The sequence below is a fragment of the Pristiophorus japonicus genome, chromosome 1 (assembly GCF_044704955.1).
Source record: "Pristiophorus japonicus isolate sPriJap1 chromosome 1, sPriJap1.hap1, whole genome shotgun sequence".
Lineage (NCBI taxonomy): Eukaryota > Metazoa > Chordata > Chondrichthyes > Pristiophoridae > Pristiophorus > Pristiophorus japonicus.
The window spans coordinates 400,147,459-400,165,651 of NC_091977.1; the positions used below are offsets into that span (position 1 = coordinate 400,147,459).

Below are 18,193 nucleotides of genomic sequence, written 5' to 3' on the forward strand. Positions count from 1 at the left end.
GGCCTGGGGGGGTGGGGGGGGGGGACTTTAAAAAAAAAAAATGTCATTAAAAAAGTTAAAAAAAACATTCCCAAGACATTTTTGCACCAAATCACCATTGTACAATTTTAAAAAATAACGAACCTTTAACTTACCTTTTTTTGCAGAGTACTCATCTACCCTCAGCGATCTGGACGGGCATCTGTTGAGACAAAACTTACACCCTGGCAATTTTCTTGCCGGTGCACGTCGGCAGTTTGGTCCTGGCGAGCATTTTCAGATTTGGGTGATACCATTGAAAAACAAAGGGAGAAACTTTCGCTGGGCGGAAAAGCAGCTGTACCGCCAAGAAAATCACCGAGAACCCGCCGAAAACGAAAGGAAAGTTTAGCCCATTCTCTGACATCTCAGGTCCACATTGGATAATTCATGGAATGATGTTTTTACCTCTGAAACAAGCGTCTTCCTGGCTCAGTTAACACACCAAACCAGCTTGAATGTCAGAAGCAAAGAAGATCCTTAAAAACTAGATGAAGTGGCACTACTCAGGCTTTTAAGATTGAACCTTTTTAGCTTTAAGTTTATACAGAGAACAGAATTGGATTAATTTTCCACGTACGTGCGGGGGTGGGGTTGCAGAAAATCAGGGGCAAGTTGTCCACGAATTTCCAGTGCTGTGGTGGACGGGTTTCCTACCTGTAGGGGAGACTCGGAAAATGACCTCAGGAAATTTTCCAAGGTGAGGAAGCTGACACCGGGGGAGGAGCAGGAAACATATCCATCTGATGAACACTCTGTCAAGTAGTCCAGACCCTGCAAGCATCAGCCCAGATACATTCACTTTGTGGGAATTACATAGGGGAGTCAGGATAGAGCACTGGATAATGCACCAAGTACCAGCGAGGAGAAGCAAGTGGAGGTGGTAACAGATAGCAGGGTTATAGACATATGGACAAATGTTGCAGGATCCACTGATTTGTACCTTATAGGGATTGCATACCAGGCTGTATGCATTAATTAGCATAAAACTCCTTATTAAGTCTTTGAGAATCTTGCGATCCCTGCATGGGATGTTGTAGAATATATAGCAATGCTGCTCCAACATCTGTGTAGGCATATTAAAGGGTTTCATGAACCTGCTGTGCACAATGGAGTGAATGGTAATTCCAGGGCATCCTGTTAAGGAGCCTCCAAAGGATTGAGAGCCCAAGTGCTGATGCAGTTTTGCTCCCAAAGACTATGTCTGTTGTTGAGAGCCTGAGCTTCAATTTGCAGGTGGCTCTCACTTCTGATCTACAGCGGCCAGGAGATTGGCTTAAGAGCATCATAATTGTAGGCGCTGTGTTCTTCAGGGATGGGCAAAGGACTAATGCTGATTACTGGTCATCCACAAGCTAAGAGCTGGCTTATGGCAGGAGGAGAGATGGAAGAATTTCAGCCCACAGAGTTGGTTGTCTGAGAAGATCGCAGAAGAGGGGTCAGCAGCGGCCAACCAGTGCAGAGGCAGTGATAGAAGGGCCATTTCATGACCCAACAGAAAGGGGCCATTTGCCACAGCTGAGTAGAAGGGTCCCCTTTGTGAACAGCATTGTGACACTAAACCTGCTTCTCTCAGTGAGATGGCACTTAGAAGGAACAGAAGGTTAGGAAGTAGACAATAAACATCCAAACCTTTCACCAAGCGAAAGCACCAGGGAAGCAAACTTTGTTGCAGGGACAGACATGGAGTAGAGAAAGAGACTGATTGCACCTTCGTTTGAATGTTTCAGGATGATTTGATCACAAGAAGAAATGTGGGGATGGAGTGAAGGCGGGTGATTTGACCCAACATGGCCATATGGGGCAAGTGGAGGACAGAGAGGACTGTTTATGTTAGCACTTCAAGGATGCTTTTAATTAAATGCTTGGTCAACCAGTCCTAATCACACCAGTCTTCCAGTATCTCAGCAAAGGGTACAGAAGTGTGAAGTGTTCCAGTCCTTGCTTTTACACCCCAGAAAAATTCTACATATGACAGGTTAGTTACTTTTTGGTCCTGATAGTAAAATATCAGAGCCAATTTGTCTCCCTTTGCTTTGCCCCTGAGGAACATTTATTTCCTTAGGGGAAAAGGTGATGAAAAAGGGATAGAGTTGTATTTCGCCAGATCCCTGCCCAACTATATGTTGCCCTGGGATTTCAGGGCAGAGCTAGGCCCATTGCAGGCATTCAAATGAGGTGAAAGGGGCCATTCCCAGTCTTCAACCTCATTTTGCTAGGATAAGATTAACTGGGTTCCCAGTGAAACATAATCATATGGTCTGGCCTTGGACTTATGCCAATTGGAGAGTCTGGGGCGGTGGGGGTGGGGTGGTATCAGGGGCAAGTATAAGACAAGAAGGTAAGTTTCTGCTTGATTTTTGAGAACCCACTCCACCCTCCCCCTCCCAACCAGTAGAGCAGGAGCCAAAAGACCCAATCTTGGAGGTTTGATTCACAGCTGAACACCTGCAACTACCCTTACATTTGCATTCAATCCTTAGAAGCTAGACCCAGTCAAGGGCCATGTCTGCACCCAAGTGCCCCAGGGGCACGAAATACCAGAATTCCTGGGCCTGAACAGAAGAGCATACTTCAGGTGCGATGCTCCTGTCCAGTATTTAGGCAGGGGCTGGAAAATTAGCCACCATAATCTTTAGTTTAAAATATAGGTATAAAGAAATAATTTGCATTTATAAAGCACCTTATCACATTCCAAAGTATTACTTTCGAAGTGTAGTCACTATTATTATGTAGGCAAACATAGCAGCCCATTTATACTCAGCAAGATCTCACAAATTAGATGAATGAGCAGTTAATCAGTTTTGGTGATGCTTTTCATGGAGGAATGTTGACCAGGCAACCAGGAGAACTCTTCGCTCTTCAAATAGCAGTGTAGGTGATCTTTTACAGCCAGCTGAACAGAAAGATTGTGCTGGGTTTAATGTCTCATGCTAAAGATGGCCTATCTGGTAATGCAGCACTCTGTCAACTGTGAATAGGAGTCAACTGTGAATAGGGTGTCAGTCAGTTTAGATTATATGTTCAAGTCCTGGAGTGAGGCTTCAATCTACAATCTTCTAACTCAGAAATGAGGGTAATAATGAGCTAATAAATACAGAAAACAGTGGTGGTCTTTTTAAAAATTTGAACAGTACTTTATCTGGCCTTTCCAATGTCAGATTATTTTTGCAAACATGAAGAGAGCTTGTGGAATATATAACATACAAACTACAAAAATGTCCATTTACACTGGAATTAAATTGAATAAATTAACTAATAAAACATTGCTAGAATTTCAGATTGGATTAACATTAGTAAAGGAATTAATTTATTTTTTATAAATATATAAAGCTGTCTCTCTCAGAGGCACTCCAGAGAACTCTATTTTCTGACTTACATACTTTGCCTATCCACTCAATTTAAATTGTTGATGCAAAGGCAAAATAATGTGGATGCTGGAAATCTGAAATAAAAACAAAAAATGCTGGAGATACTCAGCAGCTTCTGTGGAGAGACAAACAGTTAATAATCCAGGTCAGTGACCTTTCATCAGAACCCTGGCAAACATTCATGGCGTGTTTATTTGTAACACCAGAGTTCTGATTGGTACCCTAGGAGGACAAGACACATAGGGCCAGAATTTGGTCAGCCTAATGCACGTTTTTTGGGGGATATTTTGCCTTTTTTGTCGTTAAAAGATACTTACCAAATTTGGCCAAAGGTAAAGAATGGCGGTTTTGAAATAGCACCAAAAAGCGGATCGCCAAACGTAGAAATCTCCCAAAAATACGACCGCCTAAATTTGGCCATTCGGCAAACCCGTACTCGGGTATAGTCGTACTCGTGGCCCTCCGACCTGCGAGAGAGCCGCTCCGCAGGTCGGGCTATAAAAGAGCTGGAGCAGCATACCACTTCAACCTCCAGCGCGAGCTGCTCCAAGTGTGCGACGATTTTGAGATGGTGTCATCAAAACCCTGGTCGCCATTTTGGAGCGTGGGCAGGAACATCGGCAGGGCCCAAGTACAGAGGAGTGGGAAGGTTGGGGCAGATGAGTGGCGAGAGATCGTGGCGGAGGTGCGACAGATGAGGCTACGGGGTCCAGAAGAGCCGAGGGCCCAGGGGCAGCATGGGCCAACCCACACTGCGATATGTGTGCGCTAGGTCCGTGCAGCAGAGCAGGTCTCCAGTCGTCTTGGACCACTGGACTAAGACCTAGCTCTGTCAAGCTGGTGTGCAACAGTCACCATACATTAAAAAAATTCACGCACAGGCATCTTCCACCCCCTCAATTGGAGTTCAGAATTGAAACATCGGATCCTTCATCAAAACACCTGTGAACTCGTGGATGCAAGTCATTCTCGTTTGAGAGACCGCCTATGATGATGACGATGATTTTCTGCTCAGCACACATCCATTTAAGCTGGTGTTGCTGGCTTCCAGACAGAGTGATACACATGATAGTGTATCTCTGCCAACTGTCAGGGAAATGCAGGTCAGACTGCAGGGAGTAGAAATATACAGTTCAAGCTTCCTGAGCTGGCTCATGTTAAACAAATCCTAGGCCTGGTGCAGGCTTTGAAACACTCCTCCATTTTCAGGTTCCTTGTTTAATATATTTTTTTTATAGAAAGTAAAGAAGTTTCATTATACTGTACATGCAAACAGCAGGAGAATGGGTCTATTCCTGATACTATTGCTAACAACTCCCTCTTGGTACATTAGCTTCTACAAATGTCATATAATACAAATAAAAAACCATCATGCACATTTAACATAAAGGTGTTAGGAATAGAAATTACTGTTGGTATGATAGTTATATGAGTACTTACTGTGCTTATGTAAAGTCCTCTTTCCATTAATTTAATGTAAGCTTTAACCCATTTATTTTAAATGGTTTAATGCCTCCAGTAAGCATTAATTTAATAACATCGCCAATATTAAAGATTATATGACAAGGAAGAGATCAGTGTATTAATCCTATTAGCATCATAGACAAGTTTCCCTATCTGGACACTCTAGGGTTATCGAGGCTTCCAAGTACTAGATGCTACGCTGTGACCCTGTCAATTTTATGCTTTTTGATTGTCTCAAAAACAGACCTTTGGAGACAGATGTTGACCAAACAAATAGTACCCTTTTTGCAAAGTTACACTCACTTTCAAAAATGGATAATGGGAGTAGGAAGTCAGGAAAGAAAGGTTAGGAAAGCTTCAATAGTATATATCGGTTACATAGCAGTAAAATTAAATTAAAAAGGAAAAAAGTCTTGGAAATGTGTATGTAAAATTATGTAGGTGCTTATATTACTTATGTGGGGTTAATATTATAGCAAAGAAGCTTTTCCAGACATCTGCATAGATTATTACTGTAATATTTGTGTTTGTTTGGTGTCAGGTGTGTGAGCTGAAACAAAGGTGGTGGGCCCAGGGGTATATAATCGAACAATGGGCTGCCTTTAAAGAGATGGTTCGGGTACAGTCAAGGGATATTCCCAAGAGGGGGAAATGTAGGACAACCAAAGCCAGAGCTCTCTGGATGATGAAAGAGATAGAGAGTAAGATGAAGCAGAAAAAGGAGGCGTATGACAGAGGTCAGGTTGAGAATACAAGTGAGAACAAGGCTGAATATAGAAAGTTCAGAGGGGAAATGAAAAAGGAAATAAGAGGGGCAAAGGGAGAGTATGGGAACAGATTGGCAGCAAATATAAAAGAGAATCCAAAAGTCTTGTAGAGGCATATAAATAGTAAACGGGTAGTAGGAGGAAGGGTGGGGCCAATTAGGGACCAAAATGGAGACCTACGCATGGAGGCAGAGGGCATCACTGAGATATTAAATGAGTACTTTGCATCCGTCTTTACCAAGGAAGATGCTGCTGCAAAAGTTATAGTGAAAGAGAAGGTAGTTGAGATACTAGATGAGATAAAAAATTTATAAGGAGGAGGTACTAGAAAGGTTGGTTGTACTTAAAGTAGATAAGTCATCAGGACTGGATGGGATGCATTCTAGGATGCTAAGGAAAGGAAAGGTGGAAATTGTGGAGGTACTGGCCATAATCTTCCAATCCTTCTTGAATACGGGACTGGTGCCAGAGGACTGGACAATTGCAGATGTTACACCCTTGTTCAAAAAGGGATGTAAGGATAAACCCAGTAACTACAGATCAGTCAGTTTAACCTCGGTAGTGAGGAAGCTTTTACAAACGATAATCAGGGACAAAATTAACAGTCACATGGACAAGTATGGATTAATTAAGTAAAGCCAGCACAGATTACATAAGAACATAAGAAATAGGAGCAGGAGTAGGCCATTTGGCACCTCGACCCTGCTCCGCCATTCAATAAGATCATGGCTGATCTGATCCTGGCCTCAACTCCACTTCCCTGCCCTCTCCCCATAACCCTTGACTCCCTTATCATTGAAAAATCTGTCTATCTCCATCTTAAATATATTCAATGACCCAGCCTCCACAGCTCCCTGGGGTAGAGAATTCCAAAGATTCACGATCCTCTGAGAGAAGAAATTCCTCCTCATTTTTGTCTTAAATGTGTGACCCCTTATTCTGAAACCATGCCCCCAAGTTCTAGATTCCCCCATGAGGGGAAACATCCTCTCTGCATATACCCTGTCAAGCTCCCTCAGAATCTTATATGTTTCAATAAGATCACCTCTTTTTTCTAAACCTTCTCAACCTTTCTTCATATGACAATCCCTTCATCTTGTTAAAGGCAAATCATGCTTAACTAACTTGATTGAGTTTATTGATGAGGTAACAGAGAGGGTTGATGTTGGCAATGCTGTGGTGTACATGGACATCCAAAAAGCGTTTGATAAAGTGCCACATAATAGGCTTGTCAGCAAAGTTGAAGCCCATGGAATAAAAGGGACAGTGGCAGCATGGATACAAAATTGACTAAGTGATAGGAAACAGAGAGTAGTGGTGAATGGTTGATTATTGGACTAGAGGAAGGTATACAGTGGTGTTCCCCAGGGGTCGGTACCCAGACCACTGCTTTCCTTGATGTATATTAATGACTTGGACATGGGTGTACAGGGCACAATTTCAAAAATTGCAGATGACACAAAACTTGGAAATATAGTGAACTGTGAGGAGGATAGTGGTAGACTTCAAGAAGACATAGACAGCCTGGTGGAATGGGCGGACACGTGACAGATGAAATTTAACACATTAAAGTGCAAAGTGCTGCTTTTTAGTAGGAACAACGAGGAAAGGCAATAAACGGTACAATTCTAAAGGGGGTGCATGAACAGGGAGACCTGGGGGTATATGTGCACAAACCGTTGAAGGTGGCAGGACAGGTTGAGAAAGCGATTAAAAAAGCATACGGGATCCTGGGCTTCATAAATAGAGGCATAGAATACAAAAGCAAGGAAGTTATGATGAACCTTTGTAAAATACTGGTTCGGCCGCAACTGGAGTATTATGTCCAATTCTGGGCACTGCATTTTAGGAAGGATGTGAAGAGAGGGTGAAGAGACCCTTAGAGAGGGTGCAGAAATGATTTACAAGAATGGTTCCAGGGATGAAGTACTTCAGTTACATGGATAGACTGGAGAAGCTGGGGTTGTTCTCCTTAGAGCAGAGATTTAATAGAGCTGTTCAAAATCAGAAGGGGTCTAGACAGAGTAGATAGAGAGAAACTGTTCCCATTAGCGGAAGGGTCGAGAACCAGAGGACACAGATTTAAGGTGATTAGCAGAAGAACCAAAGGCGACCTGAAGAAAAACTTTGTTACGCAGCAAGTGGTTAGGATCTGGAATCTGAAAGGGTGGTGGAGGCAGATTCAATTGTGTCTTTCAAAAGGGAATTGGATAAGTACCTGAAGGAAACAAAATTGCAGGGCTACAGGAAAATCGTGGGGGAATGGGACTAGCTGAAGTGCTCTTGCAGAGATCCAGCACGGGCTCCACGAGCCGACTGGCCTCTTTCTGTGCTGTAACCATTCTATGATTCTATAAGAGTTTCTCTGGCCCTGCTTGAGGTCTAATGGCTGAAATAGGTTTAGTATAAAACCAATGAGAAAGGTGAGGTTTGCTGTCGGTTGCACTGAAAAGCTCTTTAAAAAATTAGTAGGGGGAAAATTCCTCAAAGGTTCCATTGGTTTCATATCACACTTACAGTGGAAGACCAGTGGAAACCCCCAGAAAATGGCAGAGAACGAGCTGTGCCACGTCTCCTCCATTTATGGAGGTTTACGACTTGTTTTGTAAGGGGCGAAATCTATATCCGCTCCTTGCAAAGCATATGTAATTAGGGGGAAGAGCCAGGGGCAGTGAATCCCCATGGCCAGAGTTCCCATTCCATTGACTTGGTTGGGATTTGGTATCTTTAGAGATCAGTATGCATGGTGAGTTGAGTCATGCCGGCCTCCAGTTGGGCCACACTGGTAGGCTCCAGACCAAAGAAGTGACCTGGACTGTCTTCTGCCCAAGAAAATGGAAAAGAAAATAGATCGGCCCTCTTACACAGGGGTTGAAAGAGGAGATGGCTAGGGTTAGCTGAAAGCCTGGACAATCCCCGCTCCCTAATGGCAGGTGGCAGTGGATTTTTTGTCAGTATGGGGTTGACGGGCACTGGAGATTCAGCTCTAATGGCGCTTGTGCTTCCCACTGACCCAGTAACTCTGGCACAGACAGCACTGGAGGGCACAGGCAATGTAAATGCTGAAGAATTTTGGGGTCTGTGTTAGGGATTCAATGTCCAGCTTTAAGATCAGGTGAAATACAATATATTTTATCACCTCCATGATTATTAATGAAGATTTGATAATAAAAACAACAACTTGTATTTATATAGCGCCTTTAACGTATTAGGCACCTCACAGGAGCATTATCAAACAAATTTTGACACTGTGCCACGTAAGGGGACATTAGGTCAGATGAGTTAGGTTTTAAGGGCCATCTTAAAATAGGAAATAGAGGTAGAGAGGCGGAGAGGTTTAGGGAGGGAATTCCAGAGCTTAGGACCTCGGCAGTTGAAGGCACGGCTGCCAATGGTAGAGAAAGCAGTAAAAAAAAGCATACGGGATCCTGGGCTTCATAAACAGAGGCATAGAGTACAAAAGCCAGGAAGTTATGATGAACCTTTAAAACACTGGTTCGGCCTCAACTAGAGAATCGAAGGGATGTGCAAGTGGCCCTAATTGGAGGAGTGCAGATATCTCAGAGGGTTGTAGGGCTGGAGGAGGTTACAGAGATGGTGATGGGGCGAGGCCAGGAGGGCTTTGAAAACAAGAATGAGAATTTTAAAATAGAGACGTTGCTTAACCGGGAGGCAATGTAGGTCAGCGAGCACAGGGATGACGAATGAACAGGACTTGGTGCAAATTAGGATAGGGGCAGCAGATTTTTGGATGAGCTTAAGTTTATGGAGAGTGGAAGATATGAGGCCGGCCAGGAGTGCTTTGGAATCATCAAGTTTAAAGGTAAGAAAGGTATAGATCCCTAACACAGGCCCAAATTTCCAACCCCACTGCTCATCAATTCCAATTCCCTGAAAAAGCTTCCTTAAACCATGTTCACAAGAGAGGTATTTTTCCATAGAATTCCTTGGAAAAAGTTAAGTAAGAAAAAAAATCTTTCACAGAACATAGGGTAACACTCGACCCCACTCCAGCCTTTGCTGGGATAAATGTTCCTCATGATCCGTTGTCTGATCTTGGAGGCCATTTTTCCTTTACATTAACAATAGAAATCTCATATTGTGATCACAGCTCTACAAATTAGTTCATTTAGTGCTTTCTCATTCAAGCGATTAATACACGGTCCCAACAATCGTTAACTTACCTGAAACATGTCATTCGCACACTTCCGGCACAAGTTATGCTGACATGGGAGAATAACAACTGGCTTGGAAAACATTTCTAAACAGATCGGGCAAATCAGCTGCTTTTCCAAGTTGTCCATGGTTTGCCGGTCATTGGACAAAAGGTTGTAGTCCATGGAAGTCATGTCAGAAAGTTTCCAAGATCAGGGCTAACTCGTAAAGTTACTTTCAAAAATTAAACTGCCAGAAGCTTCTCTTTTTCTTCCTGACTAGGACTAAGGTTGTGATTAGAACGCTTCTTGATGTTTCTGCATGGGTAACATTGCCTTGAATTGGGTTGGTGGGTTTGATGTTGTTTTTAGCAGCAGTACGTCAGGCGTTGCTATGCTTGCTGTGCATCACTATGTCCTTATATGAAACTGACACTGAATGAGACTGACTGCCAGAGCTGCTGTCTATCTGCTCTCTCTCTCCCCAAACTTACACCTGTCAGCAATCACATCCAAAACAGCTGCTTCTCTGGACACTGACATTCAGAAAGAAATGTTCTTTTACCCAAATTTGAACCAAACAACGTCAAATAGAACTACACATAATAATTTTTTCCAAATTCACAGCCCTTCAAGACAGTAATGAACTAATATGCAAATTGTGTTTTATTAAAATTTCTTGGTATCATGACAGTGAGTGCCAACAACCTTGACAGTTCTGCACAGGCTGACTCAAACCTAGAGCCAAGCCAAAAGTTTTAAATAGCAGAGTTACTGTATGTAGTAAGTATTTATCACATTGATTTAGCAGACTATACTATCACTTTTAGTTTAAATGTAAAAAAATGAAATGTCTCCTAATAATATTTAAATACTTCATGCATATTTCTTGGCTATAAAATGAAAAATGAATAAGTGTTTCAATTTTAAAGTGTTTTAAAGGTATATGCAAACTGTGACGAATCATTTTGTGAAAAGTCAAATCACAAGTAAGTTTTGTTATTATCTATTTATGAGACGTGGCTGCTGATTTGAAGTTGCTTCTACATGTATTGGAGAGGGTACACATCATTGACTGGCTTGCAAAATATCCCTTCTAAGACATTAGCTCTGATGTTGCAAGAATCCTCCAGTGTTACCCATGTGTCATTGTGAATAATAAGTCCACTTTTTTGACACCACCACAACTTTCTCTATTATGGCATGTTGCACCCTTTAAGAGCTGCTGCATTGCTGGATTTTGTACCTAAATGTATTAAAAGCCCAGGTCTTGGGCAAGTTTATCCTGTGTCTGCAGCCTATTTAAATTAGGGGAAGTGACTGCAATCACAAAATTCAGCACAGGTCAATTCCTGCCCATAGAGACGGTGGCAGAGATGAGCCCAGGCCATGAGCCAGCACAACCCCATTCTGTCTGACTAGTAAAACTTTTCATCAATACATTTTGATTGCAAAGAAAGTAGAAACCACTGAACAAAGTCTGCGGGTATCAATTTGTCTTGGGCAGTAGTGCAAAACGGGCGACACTGACTCGCCAAACGGTATTGCATCCGTCCGGTTTTCCTATTCATTGAAGCTACTGCCCAAAACAAATTTATACCCCTACTTGTTTTGTCCTCAACTTGTTTTTTTATTAATTCCAGGATGTGGGCGGAACTGGCAAGGCCAGCATTTATTGCCCATCCCTCATTGCCCTTGAGAAGGTGGTGGTGAGGTGCCTTCTTGAACTGCTGCAGTCCGTGTGGTGAAGGTACTCTCACAGTGCTGTTAGGGAGGTAGTTCCAGGATTTTGACCTGATGACGATGAAGGAGTGGCGATATATTTCTAAGTCAGGTTGGTGTGTAACTTGGAGGGGAATGTGGAGGTGGTGGTGCTCCCGCTGTCCTTGTCCTTCTAGGTGGTAGATGTCATGGGTTTGGGAGGTGCTGCTGAAGAAACTGTGGCGAGTTACTGCAGTGCATCTTATAGATGAAAGAAAGACTTGCATTTATGTAGCGCCTTTCATGACCACAGAATGTCTTAAAGAGTTTACAGCTAATGAAGTACTTTTGGAGTGTAGTCACTGTTGTAATGTGGAAAACACGGCAGACAAATTGCACACAGCAAACTCCCACACACAACAATGTTACAATGACCAGATAAACTATTTTTGTTGTGTTGATTGAGGGATAAATATTGGCCAGTCATCATCGTCATAGGCAGTCCCTCAAAACGAGGATGACTTGCTTCCAGGCCAAAAAAGGATGAATTCACAGGTGTTTCAATGAAGGACCTAATATTCCAGGTCCCAAATTACATCCTGAAGGGTGGAAGATGCCTGTGCATGGATTTTGTTAATGTGTGGTGGCCGTTGCATACCAGCCACCACATGGGCTTCTCAGAGCAAGGTCTTGGTCCAGTGGCAAGTGTCATATATTCAACTATCATTGTAACCCATGTATAAGCTGACCTAAGTTGTACACCTTGAGAACATTGACCACAAGGGGGTGAACTTGTGGGAGACACACCCATCCTGGACTTTCAGGAATGAAAGGGGAAGCTCCACCTACCATCATCACTTGAAGTCTTGGTAATAAAGGTAACTGGTCACAGAGTGACCTTCTCTCAAGTATGGGCCTCTTGTGCATTTATACTGCATATTAAGGACATATCATTGGTGACGAGAAACTGGGATTTAAACCACGCGAGCATAGCCACTAACAGCACAGAAGAGAGGTACTGTGTTGGTGATGATTGGGACGACTTTATTGAGAGACTACAGCAAAGTTTTGTCATTAAGGAATGGTTGGGACAGGATTCGGCCGACAAACGCAGGGCTCATCTCCTGACAGTTTGTGGATCCAAAACGTACTCCCGGATGAAGGACCTTCTAGCGCCACAGAAGCCGGCGGACAAGAAGTTCGAAGAGTTCAGTAAGTTGATCGGGGAACACCTTAAACCGGCAAGCAGCATGCACATGGCAAGACACCGGTTTTACATGCACCGACGGTGAGAAGGGCAAAGCGTTTCAGACTTCATGGCAGATCTCCGGCGACTGGCGAACCTATGTAAGTTCCCAGATGCATGCAGAACGGAGATGCTGCGAGACTTTTTTTATTGAGGGCATCGGGCACACTGGGGTTTTCAGGAAACTGATTGAGACCAAAGACTTGACCTTGGAAGCAGCAGATCTGATAGCCCAGACATTTATCTCAGGGGAGGAAGAGATCAGAATGATGTATGCCAAAATTCTTGGTTCAAATGTGGCAAACGACCAGGGAGTCAACATTGTTAATGCGGCACACAGTTCTCTTGGCAGGCAAGGGCAATTGGACATGCCCCAGCATGTAGTCGAACCCAAAGGGGGAATTCAACAGAGACAATGGCTAGCTGAACGCGATTCACGCCATCGCAATGGACAATGCGGCCAGTAATGGGGCCATCACCACCTGTTAATGGTGCGTTTAAGGACAGTTACAGAGACAGTCAGAGACGATCTACTGGTAATGGACCTTTTGTTTCCAACAATGGGGCCTCCAGCTCATGCTGGAGGTGTAGAGGCAAACACCCAGCCAGAGCTTGCAGGTATCAGCAATATACCTGCAGAAACTGCAACGTCAGCGGTCACTTGGTGCGTATGTGCAGGAAGCCTGCAGCCAGGTTGATGTACGAGGAGGATGGGACCGATGTAAGCCCTACGAGGCCAAATGAATACTGGGGGAAATCGCTGGAAGCTGAAATTCAGCGAGTTCATGTGGAGCACATATACAGTTCATATACCAGGACGCCACCGATAATGATGAAAGTGCTCCTCAATGGCATCCCAGTATTAATAGAGCTAGACACAGGGGCTAGCCAGTACCTGATGAGTATTAAACGGTTCGAAAGGTTGTGGGTGTCCAAGGCCAGGAGGTCAAAATTACTGCCGATTGACGCATAGCTACGGACATATACAAAGGAGATAATTCTGGTGCTAGGCAGCGCCACAGTAGTCATGACCCATAAAGATTCGGAGAACAGGTTGCCACTATGGATTGTGCCGGGGGATGGACCCACACTACTGGGGAGGAGTTGGCTTGCTGTCATGAACTGGAAATGGGGCGATGTCAATGCAATTTCTTCTGTGGAGCGAGTATCATGCTCACAGGTCCTGGACAAATTTGACTCATTATTTCAACCCGGCATCAGCACTTTCATGGGGGCCAAGATAGTGATTCACATAAACCCGGACGCCAGGCCAGTACACCACAAGGCCAGAGCGGTGCCGTACGTGATGCGGGAAAAGATAGAATGATAATTGGACCGCCTGCTGAGGGAAGGCATCATCTCGCCAGTTGAATTCAGTGACTGGGCGAGCCTGATCATGCCGGTGCTCAAGGCGGATGGGTCGGTCAGGATATGTGGTGATTACAAGGCCACCATCAATCGGGTGTCACTCCAAGACCAGTACCCGCTACCGAGAGCGGAGGACCTCTTTGCGACGCTATCCGATGGCAAACTTTTTTCAAAATTGGACCTGACCTCAGCTTACATGACCCGGGAGCTGGCGAGTGAGTCGAAGAAGCTGATCACCATCACAACACACAAGGGGTTGTTTGAGTATAACAGATGTCCGTTCGGGATTCGTTCGGCCGCCGCGATTTTTCAGCGAAATATGGAAAGCCTCCTCAAGTCGATTCCAAGGACGTTGGTTTTTCAAGACGACATCCTCATCACGGGTCGCGATACTGAAGAACACCTCTACAACCTGGAGGAGGTGCTACGCAGACTGGATCGGGTAGGGCTGCGACTGAAAAAGGCGAAGTGCGTCTTCTTAGCTCCAGAGGTAGAATTCCTGGGGAGGAGGGTAGCAGCAGACGGGATCAGACCTACTGCGTCCAAAACGGAAGCGATCCAGAGAGCACCAGACCCCATAACACGATGGAGCTGCTTTCGTTCCTCGGGCTCCTGAACTATTTTGGTAACTTTCTTCCCAAATTGAGCACGCTGCTAGAGCCGCTACACGTGATCCTACGCAAAGGTCACGATTGGGTCCGGGGGGACAGCCAAGAAAGGGCTTTTGATAGAGCACGCAATTTGTTATACTCCAACAAACTGTTAACATTATATGACCTGTGTAAGAAACTTGTTTTAACTTGCAATGCGTCGCCCTATGAGGTCGGGTGTGTGTTGCAGCATGTGAATGCCAATGGTCAGTTACAGCTGATAGCTTATGCCTCCAGAAGTCTGTCCCAGGCAGAAAGGGGCTACGGGATGGTAGAAAGGGAAGCGGTAGCATGCAGTAAAAAAAATGCACCAGTACCTGTTTGGCAGCAAATTTGAGCTGGAGACAGATCACAAACCCCTAACATCCCTTTTGGCCGACAACAAGGCCATAAATGTGAATGCATCGACCCGCATACAGAGGTGGGCACTTACGTTAGCCACCTATGACTACACAATTCGGCACAGACCCGGCACTGAAAACTGCGCCGATACACTCAGCAGGCTCCCACTAGCCACCACTGAGGGGGCAACTGAGCATGATGCTGAGATGGTCATGGCTGTTGAAGTTTTCAAAAGCGAAGGCTCACCTGTGACAGCCCGTCAGATTAAAGTCTGGACAAATAAAGACCCGCTACTGTCTTTAGTTAAGAAATGTGTCCTGAATGGGGACTGGGCAGCCACATACGGGGCATGCCCTGAGGAATTTAAACTGTTTCATAGGCGCAAGGATGAACTCTCAATTCAGGCCAATTGCCTACTGTGGGGAAATCGAGTAGTCATGCCCCAGATGGGCAGAGAGATGTTTATCAGAGAACTTCGCAATGAGCACCCGGGCATTGTCATGATGAAGGCAATCGCCGGGTCACACGTTTGGTGTCCAGGGATAGTTGCAGACCTGGAACTTTGTGTTCGCAGGTGCAACACGTGTGGTCAGCTGGGCAACACATCCAGGGAAGCTCCCCTTAGCCCCTGGTCCTGGCCCGCCAAGCCATGGTCACGCATCCCATGTGGTCCTTTCATGGGAAAAATGTTTTTGGTTGTAGTCGACGCCTACTCCACATGGATTGAGTGTGCCATTTTAAATTCAAGCACATCCTCTGCCACAGTAGAAAGTCTACGGGCAATGTTCGCCGCCCATGGTCTACCGGATGTCTTGGTCAGCGACAATGGCCCGTGCTTCACAAGCACTGAATTCCAGGACTTCATGGCAGGCAATGGAATCAACTGTGTCAGAACGGCACCGTTCAAGCCGGCCTCAAACGGCCAGGCGGAACGAGCAGTGCAGATAATCAAACAGGGGATGCTCAGAATCCAAGGGGGTTCCCTACAAAGCCGCTTATCACGCCTCCTGTTGGCCAATAGATCCCGACCATACTCGCTCACAGGGGTTCCACCCGCAGAGCTGCTAATGAAAAGGACGCTCAAAACCAGGTTATTCCTTATACACTCTACTATTAAAGAAATTGTTGCGAGCAGGCGTCAGTCACAATGTGACTACCATGACAGGAATGCGAGGGCGTGATGTATTGATGTCAATGACTCTGTTTTTGTCCTTAATTACAATGCAGAGCACAAATGGCTTGCAGGCACTGTGATTGCCAAAGAGGGGAATAGGGTTTTGGTAGTTAAACTTACCAATGGACAAATCTGCCGCAAACACATGGATCAAACTAAAAGGAGGTTCAGCAACCTCATAGAAGAAGCAGAGGAAGAACACGACGTAGAGTTTACTCCACCACAGGTGACTAAACACCGGAACCAAGTGGAGGAGAGCCCAGTCACTGTGGGCAGTCCGGACAGGCCTGAGGCACCGCAAACAGCAGACACTCAGGCCAGCGCCCAACAACCGGAGCCCCAACTCAGCCGCTCTACAAGGGAGCGTAAACCACCAGAGAGACTTAACCTGTGATCCCAATAAGACTTTGGGGGGGGAGGTGATGTCATGTATTCAACTATCATTGTAACCCATGTATAAGCTGACCTAAGTTGTACACCTTGAGAACATTGACCACAAGAGGGTGAACTTGTGGTAGACACTCCTAACCTGGACTTGAAGGTATAAAAGGGGAAGCTCCACCCACCTTCATCACTTGAGGTCTTGGTAATAAATGTAACTGGACACAGAGTGACCTTTTCTCAAGTATGGGCCTAGTGTGCATTTATACTGTAGAGTAAGGACATTTCAGCAAGGGTTATCCAAGACGACTGGAGACCTGCTCTGCTGCACGGACCTAGTGCGCATACATATTGCAGTGTGGGCTGGCCCATGCTGCCCCTGGTCACGACCTCACGCCTTTCCTGGGCCCCGATCATGTCCCCCTACAATCTCTCGCCGCTCCTTCGCCCTGACCTCGCTGCTCCTGCTGTGTTAGCCCAGCTCCAATCACCTGCCTGGACCTTGATGACATCACTCTTCATTGCCGCTGCCCTCCTGCACCAGCTCGCTGAAGTAGTATGCCTCCCTGCTGCTCCCGAAGCCTCCACGCCGCTCCTTTTATGGCCCCGACTTGACGCTGGTGTTCTCACGCAGGTCGGGGCCTCCATTGACCAGTACATTGGGGTGAACTCCCCTGCTCTTCTTCGAAATAGTGCCATGGGATCTTTTCCGTCCACCGGAGAGGGCAGACGGGGCCTTGGTTTAATGTCTCATCCGAAAGACGGCATCTCCAACAGTGCAGCACTCCCTCGGCATTGCACTGGAGTGTCAGCTTAGATTTTTTTGTGCTCAAAGTCCCTGGAGTGGGATTTGAACCCACAACCTTCTGACTCAGAGGCGAGTGTGCTACCCACTGACCCCCAGCTGACAAAATGGTACCGATGGTACGCACTGCAGACAAGATGCGCCGATGGTGGAGGGAGTGAATGTTAAAGATGGTGGATAGGGTGCCAATCAAGTGGACTGCTTTGTCTTGATGATCTTGAGCTTCTTGATTGTTGCTGGAGTTGCATTCATCCAGGCAAGTGGAGAGTATTCCATCACACTCCTGACTTGTGCCTTGTAGATAGTGGAAAGGATTTGGGGAGTCAGGAGCTGAGACACTTGCCGCAGAATACCCAAACCATGACCCACTCCTGTTGCCACACTATTTATGTGGCTGGTCCAGTTAGGTTTATGGTCAATGGTGACCCCCAGGATGTTCATAGTGGGGAATTTGGCAATGGTAATGCTGTTGAATATCAAGCGGGGTGGGGGCGGGGGTCGGTTAGACTCTTGCTTGTTGGAGATAGTCAGTGCCTGCTACTTGTGTGACTGTGACTGTTACTTGCCACTTATCAACCCAAGCCTGAATGTTGTCCAGATCTTGCTGCAAGCAGGCATGGACTGCTTCATTATCTGAGGAGTTGCGAATGGAACTGAACACTGTGCAATCATCAGCGAACATCCCCACTTCTGACCTTATGATGGAGGGAAGGTCATTGATGAAGCAGCTGAAGATGGTTGGGCCTTGGACA

At 45.4% G+C, this 18,193-nt stretch overlaps 1 protein-coding gene across 11 annotated transcripts in view; it reads right to left on the reverse strand.

Annotated features, from left to right (window-relative positions):
• Window positions 1-10,142, reverse strand: part of trim55a (tripartite motif containing 55a) — a 198,037-nt gene extending 187,895 nt beyond the window's left edge. For 4 of the 11 annotated variants that reach the window (XM_070891645.1, XM_070891628.1, XM_070891652.1 and 1 more), the window contains exon 1: window positions 9,805-10,138. In XM_070891645.1, the coding sequence (XP_070747746.1) occupies window positions 9,805-9,969 (165 nt within the window). In that variant the 5' untranslated portion in view covers window positions 9,970-10,138. Of the gene's footprint in view, window positions 1-9,804 lie in introns of all 11 variants that reach the window. The other 7 variants (XM_070891598.1, XM_070891582.1, XM_070891572.1 and 4 more) reach the window with 5 other exon arrangements.
• Between the last annotated feature and the right edge of the window lie 8,051 nt (window positions 10,143-18,193).